Source organism: Bufo gargarizans, chromosome 3 (genome assembly GCF_014858855.1).
Source record: "Bufo gargarizans isolate SCDJY-AF-19 chromosome 3, ASM1485885v1, whole genome shotgun sequence".
Taxonomy (NCBI): domain Eukaryota; kingdom Metazoa; phylum Chordata; class Amphibia; order Anura; family Bufonidae; genus Bufo; species Bufo gargarizans.
Genome location: NC_058082.1, coordinates 286,299,891 through 286,319,657, shown reverse-complemented (window position 1 = coordinate 286,319,657; position 19,767 = coordinate 286,299,891). Strand labels below are relative to the sequence as shown.

At 45.1% G+C, this 19,767-nt stretch overlaps 1 protein-coding gene across 1 annotated transcript in view; it reads right to left on the bottom strand.

The window, feature by feature from the left end:
- Positions 1–19,017, bottom strand: part of CA4 (carbonic anhydrase 4) — a 49,974-nt gene extending 30,957 nt beyond the window's left edge. Inside the window, exon 1 of the mRNA XM_044285614.1 lies at positions 18,964–19,017. Coding sequence (XP_044141549.1) covers positions 18,964–19,017 — 54 coding nt within the window. The remainder of the gene's footprint in view (positions 1–18,963) is intronic.
- Between the last annotated feature and the right edge of the window lie 750 nt (positions 19,018–19,767).

Below are 19,767 nucleotides of genomic sequence, written 5' to 3'. Positions count from 1 at the left end.
GCGAGACCTGTGTGCCCTGTTGCGCTGTTTCGAGTACTCCACCAACATGGCCAGTGGCGATGACACCGTTATCAGCGTTACAATACCACTTCTATGTCTCCTTGAGAAAACACTTAGGGCGATGATGGAACAGGAGGTGGCCCAGGAGGAGGAGGAGGAGGATGAGGAAGAGGGGTCATTTTTAGCACTTTCAGGCCAGTCTCTTCGAAGTGACTCAGAGGGAGGTTTTTTGCAACAGCAGAGGCCAGGTACAAATGTGGCCAGCCAGGGCCCACTACTGGAGGACGAGGAGGACGAGGATGAGGAGGAGGTGGAGGAGGATGAGGATGAAGCATGGTCACAGCGGGGTGGCACCCAACGCAGCTCGGGTCCATCACTGGTGCGTGGCTGGGGGGAAAGGCAGGACGATGACGATACGCCTCCCACAGAGGACAGCTTGTCCTTACCCCTGGGCAGCCTGGCACACATGAGCGACTACATGCTGCAGTGCCTGCGCAACGACAGCAGAGTTGCCCACATTTTAACCTGTGCGGACTACTGGGTTGCCACCCTGCTGGATCCACGCTACAAAGACAATGTGCCCACCTTACTTCCTGCACTGGAGCGTGATAGGAAGATGCGCGAGTACAAGCGCACGTTGGTAGACGCGCTACTGAGAGCATTCCCAAATGTCACAGGGGAACAAGTGGAAGCCCAAGGCCAAGGCAGAGGAGGAGCAAGAGGTCGCCAAGGCAGCTGTGTCACGGCCAGCTCCTCTGAGGGCAGGGTTAGCATGGCAGAGATGTGGAAAACTTTTGTCAACACGCCACAGCTAACTGCACCACCACCTGATACGCAACGTGTTAGCAGGAGGCAACATTTTACTAACATGGTGGAACAGTACGTGTGCACACCCCTCCACGTACTGACTGATGGTTCGGCCCCATTCAACTTCTGGGTCTCTAAATTGTCCACGTGGCCAGAGCTAGCCTTTTATGCCTTGGAGGTGCTGGCCTGCCCGGCAGCCAGCGTTTTGTCTGAACGTGTATTCAGCACGGCAGGGGGCGTCATTACAGACAAACGCAGCCGCCTGTCTACAGCCAATGTGGACAAGCTGACGTTCATAAAAATGAACCAGGCATGGATCCCACAGGACCTGTCCGTCCCTTGTCCAGATTAGACATTAACTACCTCCCCATAACCATATATTATTGGACTCCAGGGCACTTCCTCATTCAATCCTATTTTTATTTTCATTTTACCATTATATTGCGATGCTACCCAAAGTTGAATGAACCTCTCCTCTGCCTGTGTGCTAGGCCTAAATATATGCCAATGGACTGTTGCAGTGGTGGCTGACATGAAGCCTGATTCTCTGCTATGACATGCAGACTAATTCTCTGCTGACATGAAGCCAGATTGTCTGTTACGGGACCTCTCTCCTCTGCCTGGGTGCTGGGCCTAAATTTATGACAATGGACTGTTGCAGTGGTGGCTGACGTGAAGCCTGATTCTCTGCTATGACATGCAGACTGATTCTCTGCTGTCATGAAGCCAGATTGTCTGTTACGGGACCTTTCTCCTCTACCTGGGTTCTGGGCCTAAATTTATGAAAATTGACTCTTACAGTGGTGGGTGACGTGAAGCCTGATTCTCTGCTATGATATGAAGACTGATTCTCTGCTGACATGAAGCCAGATTGTCTGTTACGGGACCTTTCTCCTCTGCCTGGGTTCTGGGCCTAAATTTATGAAAATTGACTCTTACAGTGGTGGGTGACGTGAAGCCTGATTCTCTGCTATGATATGAAGACTGATTCTCTGCTGACATGAAGCCAGATTGTCTGTTACGGGACCTTTCTCCTCTGCCTGGGTTCTGGGCCTAAATTTATGAAAATTGACTCTTACAGTGGTGGGTGACGTGAAGCCTGATTCTCTGCTATGATATGAAGACTGATTCTCTGCTGACATGAAGCCAGATTGTCTGTTACGGGACCTTTCTCCTCTGCCTGGGTTCTGGGCCTAAATTTATGAAAATTGACTCTTACAGTGGTGGGTGACGTGAAGCCTGATTCTCTGCTATGATATGAAGACTGATTCTCTGCTGACATGAAGCCAGATTGTCTGTTACGGGACCTTTCTCCTCTGCCTGGGTTCTGGGCCTAAATTTATGAAAATTGACTCTTACAGTGGTGGGTGACGTGAAGCCTGATTCTCTGCTATGATATGAAGACTGATTCTCTGCTGACATGAAGCCAGATTGTCTGTTACGGGACCTTTCTCCTCTGCCTGGGTTCTGGGCCTAAATTTATGAAAATTGACTCTTACAGTGGTGGGTGACGTGAAGCCTGATTCTCTGCTATGATATGAAGACTGATTCTCTGCTGACATGAAGCCAGATTGTCTGTTACGGGACCTCTCTCCTCTGCCTGGGTGCTGGGCCTAAATATATGCCAATGGACTGTTGCAGTGGTGGCTGACGTGAAGCCTCATTCTCTGCTATGACATGCAGACTAATTCTCTGCTGACATGAAGACAGATTCTCTGTTACGGGACCTCTCTCCTCTGCCTGGGTGCCGGGGCCTAAATATCTGAGAATGGACTGTTCCAGTGGTGGCTGACGTGAAGCCTCATTCTCTGCTATGACATGCAGACTAATTCTCTGCTGACATGAAGACAGATTCTCTGTTACGGGACCTCCCTCCTCTGCCTGGGTGCTGGGCCTAAATATATGCCAATGGACTGTTGCAGTGGTGGCTGACGTGAAGCCTCATTCTCTGCTATGACATGCAGACTAATTCTCTGCTGACATGAAGACAGATTCTCTGTTACGGGACCTCCCTCCTCTGCCTGGGTGCTGGGCCTAAATATATGCCAATGGACTGTTGCAGTGGTGGCTGACGTGAAGCCTCATTCTCTGCTATGACATGCAGACTGATTCTCTGCTGACATGAAGCCAGATTCTCTGTTACGGGACCTCTCTCCTCTGCCTGTGTGTGTGCTGGGCCTAAATATATGCCAATGGACTGTTGCAGTGGTGGCTGACGTGAAGCCTCATTCTCTGCTATGACATGCAGACTGATTCTCTGCTGACATGAAGCCAGATTCTCTGTTACGGGACCTCTCTCCTCTGCCTGTGTGTGTGCTGGGCCTAAATATATGCCAATGGACTGTTGCAGTGGTGGCTGACGTGAAGCCTCATTCTCTGCTATGACATGCAGACTAATTCTCTGCTGACATGAAGACAGATTCTCTGTTACGGGACCTCCCTCCTCTGCCTGGGTGCTGGGCCTAAATATATGCCAATGGACTGTTGCAGTGGTGGCTGACGTGAAGCCTCATTCTCTGCTATGACATGCAGACTGATTCTCTGCTGACATGAAGCCAGATTCTCTGTTACGGGACCTCTCTCCTCTGCCTGTGTGTGTGCTGGGCCTAAATATATGCCAATGGACTGTTGCAGTGGTGGCTGACGTGAAGCCTCATTCTCTGCTATGACATGCAGACTGATTCTCTGCTGACATGAAGCCAGATTCTCTGTTACGGGACCTCTCTCCTCTGCCTGTGTGTGTGCTGGGCCTAAATATATGCCAATGGACTGTTGCAGTGGTGGCTGACGTGAAGCCTCATTCTCTGCTATGACATGCAGACTAATTCTCTGCTGACATGAAGACAGATTCTCTGTTACGGGACCTCCCTCCTCTGCCTGGGTGCTGGGCCTAAATATATGCCAATGGACTGTTGCAGTGGTGGCTGACGTGAAGCCTCATTCTCTGCTATGACATGCAGACTAATTCTCTGCTGACATGAAGACAGATTCTCTGTTACGGGACCTCTCTCCTCTGCCTGGGTGCCGGGGCCTAAATATCTGAGAATGGACTGTTCCAGTGGTGGGTGACGGGAAGCCAGATTCTCTGCTATGGAACCTCTCTCCAATTGATTTTGGTTAATTTTTATTTATTTAATTTTTATTTTAATTCATTTCCCTATCCACATTTGTTTGCAGGGGATTTACCTACATGTTGCTGCCTTTTGCAGCCCTCTAGCTCTTTCCTGGGCTGTTTTACAGCCTTTTTAGTGCCGAAAAGTTCGGGTCCCCATTGACTTCAATGGGGTTCGGGTTCGGGACGAAGTTCGGATCGGGTTCGGATCCCGAACCCGAACATTTCCGGGATGTTCGGCCGAACTTCTCGAACCCGAACATCCAGGTGTTCGCTCAACTCTACTCTTAAGTGTTGCACTGATTGTCAGATAGGGAGTTGTTTAGTTATACCTTATTTTTTATGTTGTTAGTGCCTTGTAAAAAATTACTCCTGGTAATCCACTCATTAGCTATTCCCTCTTATAAAATGGCATTCTAGATCTAGTATTACTGCATATCACTGTACATAAATTGTGCTAATAAATCTTTATATGCTTCCCATATTTTGTCTGTTTGTCATCTGTCTAATTATGGAGAGTATCAGTCGTAAGTGCATTCATCTTAAGTGTTCAGGATTTTGGCATCATGTGCTGGAAGCTTTCCTGGGGTTAGCCAGGACAATACTTCTTCCTTTTGTATTCAGAATTAAATATTTTGAAAGGATCTGCTCCTGTGGGCAAAAAAAAAACAGCACCTGAAGCGAACAAGGCAGCATTTTGCTATTCTTAGCTGGTCATGTGCTTTGTTATCCTGGGGATTTATGTCATTTGATCTAATTTGACTTATTCTGTTTGATTGGCCACCTTTCTCCAAGTGGTTATATTTCACTACTACTATTCAACTGCTACCCCTTCACTTAATAACACCAAAATGGATTGAGTAGATAGATAAATATGAGATAGATAGATATAGATATGAGATAAGATATTAATTGATAGATGATAGATAGAAGATAGATAGATATGAGAGAGAGAGAGAGATAGATAGATAGCTAGATAGATAGATATGAGAGAGATAGAGATAGATAGATAGATAGATAGATAGATAGATAGATAGATAGGATAGATATGAGAGAGATAGATAGATAGATAGATAGATATGAGAGAGAGAGAGAGATAGATAGATAGATTAATACAATTCATAGATATATGAGATAGATATAGATATGAGATAAGATATTGATTGATTGATAAATAGATGATAGACAGAAGATAGATAGATAGCTAGATAGAGATAGATAGATAGATAGATTAATACAATTCTGTGTATGTACACCACTAAAGCCAAGTGTGTAGTCAACACGTAATGTGTGATGGTATGTGATATTGCAAAGTTTCATAGTATCCATAGATAAAACATTGCATAACATTGTAATAAACAAGGAACAGCAACTAGAGCTATTGCATATTACCACATTTCCCTAGCCAAGGGGATTTGAAACCTACAATTAATCCTAGAAATGCCAGGTATTGTATCTAGACAGCTCTACTAGAAAGCAATAGCCACACTATCCAGACATATACACATTTACAATATTACACACGTCATGATGCCATTTTAATTATACTTTATGTATATTTTAATATCAGGTATCATGTGTAAATAACAGCTAGTGAATTGTAAGTGAAGTTTCCTACTTGGTTGAAAATTCTATAGTTAGGACCCTGGTGTTTCAAGTTACACATAGCAAACTAGACATTTTCACAGATAAATTGGCACTTTCAAGGCTATACTTCAGCTGTATGGTCATAAGGTTCAGTAGGAATGTATCCAGCCAGGTAAACCCCCCATCCACAAAGAGAAAAAACTGGGAGACAGAATCTGTATATTGGTATTTTATTATTTATGGCATATTTTGGGACCTTCAAGGAATTCTTCAACCTAAGCCTAGCATTATTATATACTGTAATGTTTTGTTTTTCTTGTATTAGAATGAATCTGACAATATTATTAGGCACTATGACTTATTTGGCCAAACATTAACTACAATTCCAGTAGAAACACAGCAAATCCAGACAGTAATAAAACAGGGTGATACTTTTGAATGAAACAAGTTTGATATTGGACAGTCTGGTTCAATGTCCCCAAAACTTGCGTCAAGCTGAGCATGCGTGTGGCCAGACTTCATAAAAAGCTTGACTACTGGTCATGACACATCTATGTTACAGACATATTAAACAGATTAGGTTAATTATTTAACCTCATGAGCACTTCTGTTAAATGTTCCCTCCTAATAACAAACAGGTGAGCGTAACAGCAACGACAGGTATCAATTCTGTATAGCTTACAAGTCTTCAGAAAAGACGACTTGGATAAGCAATGATTCAAGGCAGTAAACAGAACAATTCAATGACTTAAAGAATTTTGACATTGACAAATCTGATCTATATGTAAGAGCATTGCCATGACATTGCAATCATGTATTAATATGATGGCAATGAAAATACAAATGAAACAATATAATATAGGGTAGATCTTACTTTATGTACAGTATACAATGCAAAAAACGATCTACTACTTCTCTAATTCCTAACAATGTAGAAAGCATTTCCATGCAAATTGTAAAAAAAACATGGTAGTTCTGGTAGGAGTAGGGAGTCTCTCTTTTTTTATAGTACAGAAATTCATAGGATTTTTGTATAATATAAACAGTTTAATAATAATGTTACAGTAATGTAATCTATGGTGTATGGAATAGAATAATTACCACTTACTGTCAGATTACAGGATTAACAGACAAGTAGATGAGGTGACATTACATCTAAGGTCCCCAAACTTTTAGCAGTAGTTTAGATTAGCTTCAGCTATTATACAGTATAATTGATAGAGATATAATATGTCACAATTACATTTTTTTGTGATTCAATAGTCGAATTTTGTTATAAGTTCTGCAGTACAAATCCTGTCATTCAGCATTTTCACTGCAGCCTTCCTGCGAAAAGGTTACACTGATAAATGATATATGAGTCTTGTAATAAGCTTGGATTTGCCCTTTTGTCCTTATTTTGTGTATAGTGAACAGCCTACAAAGCAGTTTATCAGGGAGCTTCAAGGTGGTAGGGAAAAAAGAGAGGAGACCTGGCTTACCTTCTGCTGCATAAGATGTGATAAGATGCAGGGTGAAGGAGAGGAGTAAATATGAGAACGTCATTTCTGCATAAAGTGATGCCTTGAGTCCGGATTATTCAGCACCTTACACTGTCACATCTCAGCTAAGACTTTTTATACAGGAGAGGGCACATTGCAAAATAGGTGAACTCCTCCTTTTCACTCCTCCTTCTGAATATGCCTTGCTTCCACCAATAAATACCACATCATATCCTTGTAAAATTGCACACTGACTGTAAAAAGATTTACTCGTAGTATGAACCAGGAAAATGTATGCATGTTCCATGATGTCATTGCGAGATATGTTTAATACAAATCACATGCTCCTAAGAATCATTGGGTTTTGAGTTGTCAAATTACTGCACCTTTATCCATGGACAATCATATGCACCTAATTTTACAGTTAAAGCATAGTGTAGTACAAAAATGATCACCAAAAACACTCTACTATACATTCCCAGTATTCAAGTTTATTAGATAGTCAAGAGGAACAATAATGACCAGAGTGACCACTGAGTCAGACAACCACAATACACCCAGTGCCACTCACCTACCCTCAGAAAAAAACTCCAAATGAGGTTAATCAGGTGCCCCCAGCACCACTCATGCTAGCCCAAGAGTCATCACAGTGCCCCCACAGTCAGTTCAACCATAAGGATGACAACCACAATTTTGGCAGCCATAATTCTCCAATAACAAGGATAGGCTTAAAGCTCACAGAGTGAGCCCCAGTGCCACCATAACAATGACAACCGGAATGCTGCCAGTGCCAGTCACACTGCTAGTATAACAAGGGAATCCCCAGCTACAGTAACAACAGCAATAGCCTAGAAGCCCCAGAATCAGCCACAATACCTTTAGTGTCAGCCATATTGCCCTCAGAAACCTAAAGCGCATCCAATATCACCCTAGCGCCACAAACACCAATTGTTTCCAGAATCAACCAAAGTAACCAGTCAGCCATGGTTGGCCTAATGGAATATAAAGTCAACTTGAATGTTAATATGTCATGAAGCTTATTGATTCTAGCAGCAATCACCATACACCAAGTGACATTTCAGCTTATACAGAAATTTTTCTCAGGCTTAAAAACAGCTTCTGTTTAAGCCAAAACATTGCTTAGTATGCCACAATGATTTCAATTTCAGCAACAGTACCCACAGAAGGGGCGGACTGACCATTCGGGCACTCAGGCATGGACCGAGGGCCCGCCGCCACTAGGGGGCCCCGTGAGACTCAGAGGCTCCTCCTGCAGGGTCTACTAACTGTAATGTACTACTCACAAGTCAGGAGTCACTCCACTAATACTATCCAAGTAGCGCAGCACTAGCAGGCAGGCCTGGCCGGACGGCAGCGTAAGCGGCAACCCCCTCCTCCTGTCACCCCACTAGTAACCCTGCTCCCCCCCACTAGTGACCCTGTGTGTTCCTGAACAGAGAGGAGCCTGGCTGGAGTGTGGTGAGGCCTAGCTGTGTGTCTGTTCCTGTGTGTGTGTGTGTGTGTGTCTCTCACTGTGTGTGTGTCTGTCCTTGTGTGTGTGTCTGTCCCTGTGTGTGTGTGTCTGTCTCTCCCTTGTGTCTGTCACCATCCCCATGCCCACAGTGTTACTATGTCTTGATGCAGCTGCAACAGGACGTTCTGTGTGGAGCGAGAAGAAGAAGATGGAAGGGGAAGCACCGCCGCCAGCATGGGGTCCGTGGGAGAGACACAGGGAGGCAGACTAAGAATGAAGGTAACACTACCACATGATCTAGACTAGTGTTATCTGTGGTTTTACATAGGATTTCAGTTAACACTACCACATTATCAGCACTAGTTTTATCTGTGGTTTTACATAGGACTGCAGGTAACACTACCACATTATCAGGACTAGTGTTATCTGTGTTTTTACATAGGACTGCAGGTCACACTACCACATTATCAGGACTAGTGTTATCTGTGTTTTTACATAGGACTGCAGTTAACACTACCACATTATCAGGACTAGTGTTTTCTGTGTTTTTACACAGGACTGCAGGTAACACTGCCACATTATCAGCACTAGTGTTATCTGTGGTTTTACATAGGACTGCAGGTAACACTACTTAATTTTCTGTACTCAGATAGCCATCACTGTGTCATCTGTGTTGTTACATAGGACTGCAGGAGACATCTACTATATTATCTGTACTCAGAGAGTTATCAATGCATAGGGGGGCCCACTGAGACTTTATCGCCCAAGAACCCACATGAGCCTGGAGCCGGCGCAGCATGATATGTGGGTGGGGCTGTGTGTGGGTGTGGCTTGAGTGTGGGCGGGGCCACAGGGGCCACATAATCTTCTATTGCCTGGGGGCCCCATGAGTTGTCAGTCCTCCCCTGACCCACAGCTAGTCTCGTGCCATCAATTAGATCTAGAGATATAGTATCACACGACTAAATCGCTATAGTCTAAGCCTTATAATTGCATCGGTGACCAAACTTAACAGGACAATTCACATAGGGTAAGTAACCGACATTAAAACTTAACATTTAATGTATACATTGTTAAAAATATGAGCCCAAAGTTGAAAGTATCAATAAATACCTAAGATTCAGCCTTACCACATAAGATGCAACCTACAGTCAACCAGGTATACATGGGAGAATGCCGACTGTGACAAAAATATCACAATACACGATATGGCAAAAGAAAACAACTAGAGAGCACCGGGGTATATTAGAATAGAAAAGAGGTATTGGAGAGACAAGGTACTGGGTCTATAACCCTATATCTCCTTCCTCAAACCCCTCTCACTCAATATACCTACAGACAGGACAGTGATTGCCCAGCATCTTCAAGGTATATCAGGAAAGTGAAAGAAGAAGAATATAAACAGCTGTAACAAAGATGTCCCGACGCGTTTCCTTGGCTTGCGCCAAATCATTGGGGGACCAATATACCAAGTGATGTTACAAGGTGTGCCAGGAGGAGAGATTAAAACAAAAACATTTTGCAAACCAACAGCGACTAATTCACTCCTGGATTGGGCAAGTCATCATCCCTCTTCTCTAAAACAGGGTATTCAGGCTGAACAATACCTCAGAATGAGAAGAAATGGTTCCACATTTAGGGACTTCAAGGAACAAGCTGATGACTTACGGAATAGGTTCTTGGAAAAAGGATACCCTAACCCCATACTAAAGACAACATTCAAGAGAGCCCGTGAAACTAATAGGATGGCACTACTGCACCCCAAAACTAAAACTATTGCGAACAACCAAATTCGCTTGATAGGCACTTTTGATACAGCAGCAAAAGAAGTGAGAGCGGTTTTAAACAAATATTGGGGTATGTTACAGTTAGATCCGGACATTAGTAAGGTCATCTCAGACAGGCCTCAAGTTACATACCGCAGGGGGCGCAGCTTGCGGGACCTATTGGTTCATAGCCACTTCAGCGAAGCACCAACATCAAAAAGTAATACTTGGCTACAACCACCTATTAGCTGCTATCGTTGCAGTGGCTGCATAGCCTGTACTTATATTACTCAGGGATGTCTTTTTACCAGTAGGGTTACCCATAAGGAATACACCATTAGACATTTTATAAATTGCAAAACCATGGGGGTTGTCTACAAGGCCACCTGTGGCTGTGGTCTTGAATATATTGGGAAGACCACTAGGGAACTGTGGAGGAGAGTTGGTGAACACCTGAGTGATCTCAGACATAGAAAAGACACCCCTTTGGCTGAACATATTGAAATGGCACATGGTGGAGATTTTTCTAAACTCATATTTATGGGTATCGAGGTTGTGCAGCCACTCAAGAGAGGGGGAGACTGGGATAGAAAAATACTCCAAAGTGAAACTTGGTAGATTTTTTTATTAAAAACAGTTCATCCCAGGGGACTGAATGAGCATCTGTTATTTGGCTGTTTCATTTAATCCATCCCCCCTTCGAGTCCCTTTCATCTGGGATATACACCGGGGTGCCCCCCTCCCACCCCCTCCTCTTTCTTTTTTACATCTTTTGCACCATGGGCCCTAGAATAAAATATGCACCTATTAATGCATTTCTATACATCTGCTAGTGCATATGTAGGTAGAGTAAACTTTGGAATATGTGTCCTTCAGAATCTTGTATAATGCTGCACGTATTTTGTATGTCTACATTTTTGTGCAGCATTTGAGCCACTTGAGTCGTTTAGTGCTACATTTGATTTATTCTTTACCTGTGCTTGAATTTAGTTATGTGACATAAGGGGGCGGATAAGGAGCGGACCGGCGCGCTATTTAAAAGCGACCATGTCCGGCGCTCAAATTGCTGCTGCCACACGTGTAAGGCCATTTTCATGGACTGCCATACGCAGGACCTGTACTGAATGACCTACACTTTGGAACTCATTGGACAGCTAAGAAGTTTTGTTAAGCAATTGATCATTGTTCTATATTGATCATAATATCACTGACTTTAACCTTGTAACATAACTTGGTATATTGGTCCTTTGATGATTTGGCGCAAGCCAAGGTAACATGTTGGGACATCTTTGTTATAGCTGTTTATATTTTCCTCATTTCCCTTTCCTCATATACCTTGATGAAGCTGGGCAATCACTGTCATGTCTGGAGTAGGGGAAGATAGGGATATTGAGTGAGAGGGGTTTGAGAAGGAGATATAGGGTTATAGACCCAGTACCTTGTCTCTCCAATACCTCTTTTCTATTCCAATATACCCCGGTGCTCTCTAGTTGTTTTCTTGTGCCATATCGTGTATTGTGATATTTTTGTCACAGTCGGCATTCTCCCATGTATACTTGGTTGACTGTAAGTTACATCTTATGCGGGAAGGCTGAATCTTTTGTATTTTATTGATACTTTCAACTTTGGGCTCATATTTTTAACAATGCATACATTAAATGTTAAGTTTTAATGTCGGTTAATTACCCTGTGAATTGTTATATCTAGAGATGAGCAAATTTTTCAAAAATTCGATTAGCTGGTTTACCGAATTTTAGTTGCAAAGAATTCAGTTCGATACGAATATATTCACAGCGAATCGCGTTAGAAAATGGCTATTTCCTGGCTGCAGTTAGCCTTTATAGTGGTGTAGAACACTGTGCCTTGCAGTAACACGCATACGGAGTCTGCTTTGGTAGTGAACTAATACTGTGAGTCCATATGACATGTAGGTGACAGTAGTCGCTTTTAGAAACTGCATACTTTACATATTTGGGCAGTCACAGGGCCAAAACTGACTAAATAACTCAAGTATGAACTCAGCCTTACAGGTCGATCTTAGCGCCAAGAAAAAGCACCCTCATTTTACACCCTCGACAGCTGATGTCACATAGATGTCTACAGAACCTGTTCTATTAAACGCTTATACAAGTAGAGCCCCCCCGACAGAGTGGAGAGGGTGCCAACAGTAAGTTTGTGTTGACGTGTCGAATAGCGAATATTAATCGTGAATATCGGCACTTCGAGAATTCACGAATATTTATAATATAGTGATATATATTCGTAATTTCAAATATTCTAGATTTTTTTTTAAATCAGTAACCTCCCTTCTTGCTTGTGGGCCAATTAGAAGGCTGCAATATCTTTGCTTAGCAACATCCCTAGCAACCAATAGGGAAGTTGCCTACCCCTTACCATATATAAGAAACTGCCTAGCAGCCCTTGTATGCAGTATTTTGCAGATCTGAGAAAGACAGCAGTGTTATTGCTGTGCTCTCTGCTTTCCTGTGTCATTACATTAGATAGTTAGTTAGTTAGTTAGCTTATATATATAATACAGATAGTTAGTGGGAGATAGTCAGTGTAGGTTAGATAGTGATATAGTGCAGCAGGTTCTGCTGTCCATACATACATGCTACATACATAGTGCTGTATGTATGTATGCTACATACATATATACATAGTGCTGTGATGTCACAATTTCACAACAATACTTAGTGCACCAATCACTAATAAGTAGTCAGACCTGATAAAATGTGAAGGTGCAGGTATTGCGCCAAAATATTTGCATCATTAGTGCCGATTTCGCAATCGCAAATATATTGGAGCACTCTATCTGCATATAAAGCTATTGTAATGTTCTGCCGTGCCAAGCATTTTCTCTCAGAAACTTCTAGCAGCTTGAAAAATGTAGCTATAATGACCCACGCCTGTATTTCACGTGCATTATGTGAATATTACATTGCCAATTTTTCACGATCAAGAAAATAATCTCAAATTCGCAAATAATTACCAACGAATATTCTACCAAATATTCGCGAAATATCGCGAATTCAAATTATTCCCCTGCCGCTCATCACTAGTTGACGTCAATGATTAAAAACTAATCCTGTCTGTGGAGCATCCGCCTTCACTCGGTCAGCATTTGGTCAGTAATCCATCCATATTGCTCATGCCAAAAAAAACAGGAGTGGATCCAAAACAGAGATAACACGTGAATGGAATATTTGCATGTCTTCTGTGTTTGGTACCAACTCCTGCTTTTAGCTACCAAATCACAAGCCAATTCTGATGGGACCATAAAGGCCTTACAGCTGCTATACAGACAGGATCCGTTGTGCATCTCATTTTTCCTTCCTTCTGACAGATCAGAAGAAGGGTCAAATAAATGATGATGTCAGACAGGCCGAAAGGCAAAATAGTGGCCCAGTTATGAAGTCGGGAGGGTGGGAACAGCATGAGAAGTCCACAGAGTGGCCTTATTACATAGTGGTGAGGTGGAAGCAGCATGAGGAGGCCACAGAGTGGCCCAATGACAGAGTATGGAGGTGGCGACAGCATCAGGACGAAGCCACAGAGTGGCACAATGACAGTGTGGAGGTGGCGGCAGCAGCAGCATCAGGAGGAGGCCACAGAGTGGCACAATGACAGTGTGGAGGTGGCAGCAGCATGAGGAGACCACAGAATGGCAAGGTGACATAGTGTGGAGGTGGCAGCAGCATGAGGAGACCACAGAATTACACGGTGACATAGTGTGGAGGTGGCAGCAGCATGAGGAGACCACAGAGTGACAAGGTGACTTAGTGTGGAGATGGCAGCAGCATGAAAAGGCCACAAAGTGGCACAATGACAGAGTGTTGAGGTGGCAGCAGCATCAGGAGACCACAGAGTGGCAAGGTGACATAGTGTGGAGGTGGCAGCAGCATCAGGAGACCACATAGTGGCAAGGTGACATAGTGTGGAAGTGGAAGCAGCATCAGAAAGACCACAGAGTGGCAAGGTCACATAGTGTGGAGGTAGCAGCAGCATGAGGAGACCACAGAGTGGCAAGATGACAGAGTGTGGAGGTGGCATCAGCATCAGGAGGCCACAGAGTGGCAAGGTGACATAGTGTGGAGGTGGGTGGCAATACCAGTACCCGCTGAAGATGGTGGGTGAAAGATGGAGTACTTGGCATCAGATGTGTGGCATCAGGCGGGTGACCGCATCAGAATAAAAACTGAGGCAGGTAGCCAAAAGAAACTGGTCTCTTTTGTCAAAGTGTCGGTGTGGCACCATGGATGATCTAGTCTGATGCATCAGGCATTGGTGGGTGAAAATCCTGGCTCATCCATGCCTGAATCATCTTGACAAAGGTCAGTCTCTTTACATTCGCCTCGTGGACAGGCGAGTTCTTCTTGTGGTAACTATAGCCCCCACCACACTAAACACCCAATCTGATGCCACACTACTGGCCCCTCTGGACAGCTTTTCCAGGGCAAACTCTGATAGTTGCGGCCACAAATCCAGTTTGGCTGCCCAGTAGTCCAGCAGATCTTCAATGTGCGGTGGCAGGATGCTGTCCAAGTATGCCACCACCTGCTGGTTCAGGTCCTGCTCCAGGTCTAGCTGCTGCTGGTGAGTAGTTTCTTCACTATGCGGGTGAAGAAAGCTGCTCATCATCGACTCTATACTCAGGCTGCTGGTGATGGAGCTGGTACTGCTCCTGCCACCCCACCCCTCCCTAGCAGCCATGGCAGTGGAACATAAGCGCAGAGGGCCCCACCGGTCATACCTGCAAGAGGATGGACGATGGTGCAGATAGGCAGCGGCCAACTGACTACATAGGATGTCTCTGTAGTAGTTCAGTTTGTCCTCCCTCTCAGAGGGTGTAAAAAAAGGAACCCATTTTTGACCGGTAGCGAGGGTCCAACAAGGTGGAGAACCAGAAGTCCTCCCTCTGCCGAATGGTGACAATTAGGCTGTCACTACGCAAGCAAGTAAGCATGCATCGGGCCATTTGTTCAAATGACTCAGAGGGACACCCTGCCTCCATCTCCACTGCATAATGCCACTGTATGTCTTGGTCCTCTGCCTCCTCTTCCTCATGGCCCTGTAGCTCCTATGGCTGCTCCTGCTCCTCCTCTCCTGTGTGTGAAAACCACCCATTTCGCTACACATTGCTTGTGCTCCAATGTCCTTCTCCTCCTTCTCCAGTTCAGCCCCCACAGGGCTCATGTGGCCGTGAGATCTAGGCACCATGTCTCCAGTCCCCTGACCAGCCAGATTTACCAGCATCTGTTTCAGGACATGAAGCAGTGGAATTACATTGTTCATCCTGTAGTCCTGGCGACTGACAAAAAAACATGGCCTCCTCAAAGGGCCTGGCTGATATTAAAGTTACACAGGGGAGTACTCCTGTCTGCTTGGATCATCAAGAAATAGTTTATGGCCTTTCTCTGTTCGTACAGTCAGTCCAACATATAGAGGGTGGAATTACAATGGGTGGAAATGTTGCATATCAACCTATGTTGGGGGATGCCATTCTGCCGCTGCAGCTCAAGGAGGGTGTGCTTTGCGGTGTATGAGTGGCTGAAGTGCATGCAAAGTTTCCTGGCCTTTTTTAGGATGTCTTGCAGATGGGTGGAAGACTTCAGGAACCGCTTGACAACCAGATTGAACATGTGTGTCATGCAGGACCCATGGCTCAGCCCTCCTTGATGCAGCGCCGACACCATGTTCTTCCCATTGTTAGTCACCATAGTTACGATTTTCAGTTGTCGCAGAGAAAGCCAGGATTCGATTTCTTGATTAAGGACACAGAGCAGTTTCTCCCCTGTGTGACTCAGTTTGCCCAGGCAAACTAGGTGCAGAACAGCGTGACACAGCAGTGCCCTGCAAATGTGGTATGCTGGAGAGGCCCTGTGACTTGTCCCTGCAGTGGAGACTGAGGACACGGTGGAGGACGAGGAGGCAGAAGTGGACATTGTCGCAGGACCAACGGCCTGACAACGTGGAGGCGGAAGCGGCGTCACCTGGCCAAGTTGCTGGTGTGGCTGTGCAGGAACCGCATTCACCCAGTGGGCCGTAAAGGACATGTATTGTCCCTGACCGTAGTTACAGCTCCACACTTCAGCACTGCCGTGCACTTTGGCAGACACCAACAGGCTCAAGGACTGGCCCACCTTCTGTTCTACATACCGCATGTGTGCAGGGCTGGTACTCTCCACCTAAGCTCGGCACAAGCCATCAGTTCTCTGAAAGGTGCCTAGTCCACCATTTGGAAAGGGAGGGACTGCAGCACCAGCAACTTGGACAGGAGCAAGTTCAGCTTCTGCGCCGTTGGATGAGTGCACGCATGCTGTTGTCTCTTGACAATCGCTTTGGCGATAGATTGTTGATGGAATGACTGACGAGGAGGAGTAGAAGGAGGAGCAGGAGCATCAGGACCAGCAGATGATGGGAAGGACAGACAGCTCCCTTCGGCTGAGGTGGTGGAGCCCTAACTGCCTGAAATCGGATGCGTGCCACTGGGTGATTCAGCGGTTGCTGCGGCAGGGTGGACCACCACATCAGAGCCACGGTTCTCTCAGGCCACTTTATTGTGGGGATGCATATGTTGACGCAGGGCTGTGGTGTCAACATTGGCACCCTGGCCACGCTTCACCTTCTGCCCACAGATTCTACATATTGCCATGTTCACCTCCTCTGGCGGCTTAACAAAAAAAAATGCCACACCGCCGAGTAGGTGATTTTACCCCCAACACTAAGCACCGAGCGACTGCTACCGCCGCTGCTTCCGTAAACCCATGCACCACTACTTTCCAGGCAGGTATGCTCCTGCGAAGCGGGTGGTCTACCCCAGGCATGTTTGGCTACCGAACTCCCACTGCTGCCACCCTGCTGAGTCCCGGCCATGCTAGCAACTTGCTGGTTCCGCCGCTGCCTCACGGGCAAGTAGCCACCCTCCTCTCCCAATGATGAAGCCCCTTCGTCACCCGGCTCCCAAGTGCGATCAGCTACATCATCATCATCGAGTACTGTCTGCACGTCACTGATGTCCTCCTCAATGGTCTCTGGGTCAGGAGCCTGACCGCTCACAACACCAGCTGCCACGCCACTCACCTTATCACGACTTGCCCGCCTAGTGATCGAAGCGGCGGATGTCTCCTCCACATCTTGGCTGGCCAGTAGCTGCTGACTGTCCTCTAGTAGCTCATCCTCGCTGTATAGTGGGGCTGAGCCCACAGCATATAATACTTCTCTGGCTGAGGCAACAGAAAAGGACAGAGGCAGGTTGAGGACAGGTGAGGGCACAGGGCCTGCTCCCGGGCCATGCCAACTAAGGGTTGTGTCAGACGAACCCACCGACTCTTGGCTGGGGGTGTCTGATGTCACTTGGGATGAAGTGGATGACCGAGTCAACCATTCAAGAACCGCTGGGTTGCTGGTCAAGACACGACCGCTAGATGACACTGGGAGCTCAGGCCTCTCGCTGCGAACCTGCTGCCACGCCCCCTTACTCTGCTGCGACCTGTGCCTGCGCCTGAAACACTTATTCCTCTGCCACTCCACTGTACAGGGCCTGTCACTTCTCTGTCTGACATACTGTTCAAATAAATAAATAAAAAGGAAATTAAAACACCCAAAAAAACTCTGTAAGTTTCTCACTTTAACACACAACGGCTAATAAGCCCCTTTTTTTACCACAAATACACGCCACAAAAAGCTCTAGAATATACAGTATAACTGCACCGCTGGCCGGCAAATATACTTTTTTCTTTTTCCACTAATACACGCCACAAAAGGCTTTAGAACAGATAACTGCACCGCTGACCAGCAAATATGTTTTTTCTTTTTCCACTAATACAGGGCAAAAAGGGCTTTAGAATATATAACTGCACCACTGAATGGAAATTAGGCCCTAATTTTTTTCCATGTTTACACTACACAAGGCTTTTTAACATATAAGTGCAACGCTGAACGGCAAATATATTTTAATTTTGCCACTAATACATGACAAAAAGGGCTGTAAATTTAGCACTTCACCACACAACGGCTGATTTTAGCACTTCACACTAATACAAGCTAAAAAATGCTTTAGAACATATAACTGCACCGCACAAGGGCAAATAAGACATAGAAATATTTCCTTGTAATAAACCCTGTTCAAACAGCATTTGCACCCTAATAAGAATGGTTTGCTGGAATTACAGAGCTGTATAATGTCAATTTGGATCCGCTGTCAGTGCAGCAAGGTGTAATAGAATTGTTCCTATTACCCAGGCTGTAACCTCCCCTACTGAACCCTGTTCAACATAAATGCTGTGGAATGATTCGCCCTATCCTTTCCCTACACCTTGAATAATCTTGCCCTGCACTTGTAAATCGATTTTTAGCACAATTACGTTTTTTCTAACACTGTCCCTAGCACCTGCAGATGTCTCTCCCTGCACTCAGTATACTGGTAAACGGCAGAATCTAAGATGTCTGACGCTATTTATAGGGCTGTGATATCACAGGGCTGGCTGGCTGCTGATTGGCTGCATGCATGGCATTATGGGTGATCCCGCCTTCCCAGATTTCCTTCCTCCGTGTCCTCAGCCATTTTAGGAAAAATGTGATTCGTTACCACATAGCGCGAGGAAATTTGGCTTTGGTACGAATCAAATTTTTCCTGAAATTCGAATCGAATTCCACTTCGTCAGCTTCGATTCGCTCATCTCTAATTATATCCGTGACGTCCCTATTGTAAGGCACAGTGCAATCAAGTCTCACCTGCTCTCCCTGTTTAAACTGCAGTATCCTTAATATCAGCTCAAGTGCACTCATGGTGAGCCAGGCTGCCCCTAGTGCAGAGGCAGACTGGTCATAGACCCTACAGGAACATTTTCCAATGAACCAATGCCCAGGATGCTGCCCAAGCCTTAAGGGCACCAGCTGAGTACAAACAATCTGATGCTCTCAGAATTAATTGACTAAACCCCTCCCTAATTTGATGCAATGAGAAAAATAAATACCAGATACGTATGTTGCCATTCTGCAGATATCAGGTAATGGTAACAATCTAAATCACATTACTAGACTTAATGTAGATACGATTTCCATGTTCAAAAATCCTCCAGTTGCTGGGGAATTCAGGACATGGCAAAATAGAGAAAGTGACAAGCCAGATAGGACCCAAACTCTTAGATCACCATATCCCAGACAGTAGGGAGATCTGATAGAGCAGTTTCATATGGCAGTTCTATGTGGAAAGTGGGCTAAAGCTCATTACCAATAGTCATTGTCAGTGACAATACATTATGGGAAGCATTCATTTATTGATATTAAAAGCAGTTGTCTCACCATAATGACCCCCATCTTGGCAATCATTTGATGGTATTGTGTTTCTGGCCTTTGAAATGCCCAGTTATGAGCTTCTAATGTTGCGGAGAAGACATTTTGTTACCAAGCACACTTTCTCTGTAGCAGCCACTGCAGAACAATCTCGTGGCAGCCATTCGAATGAATGACCTTCTATATTATAAAAAGATGAGCAGGGACCACCAGAGTGAGAACCTCGAATACTGGATCTCTCCT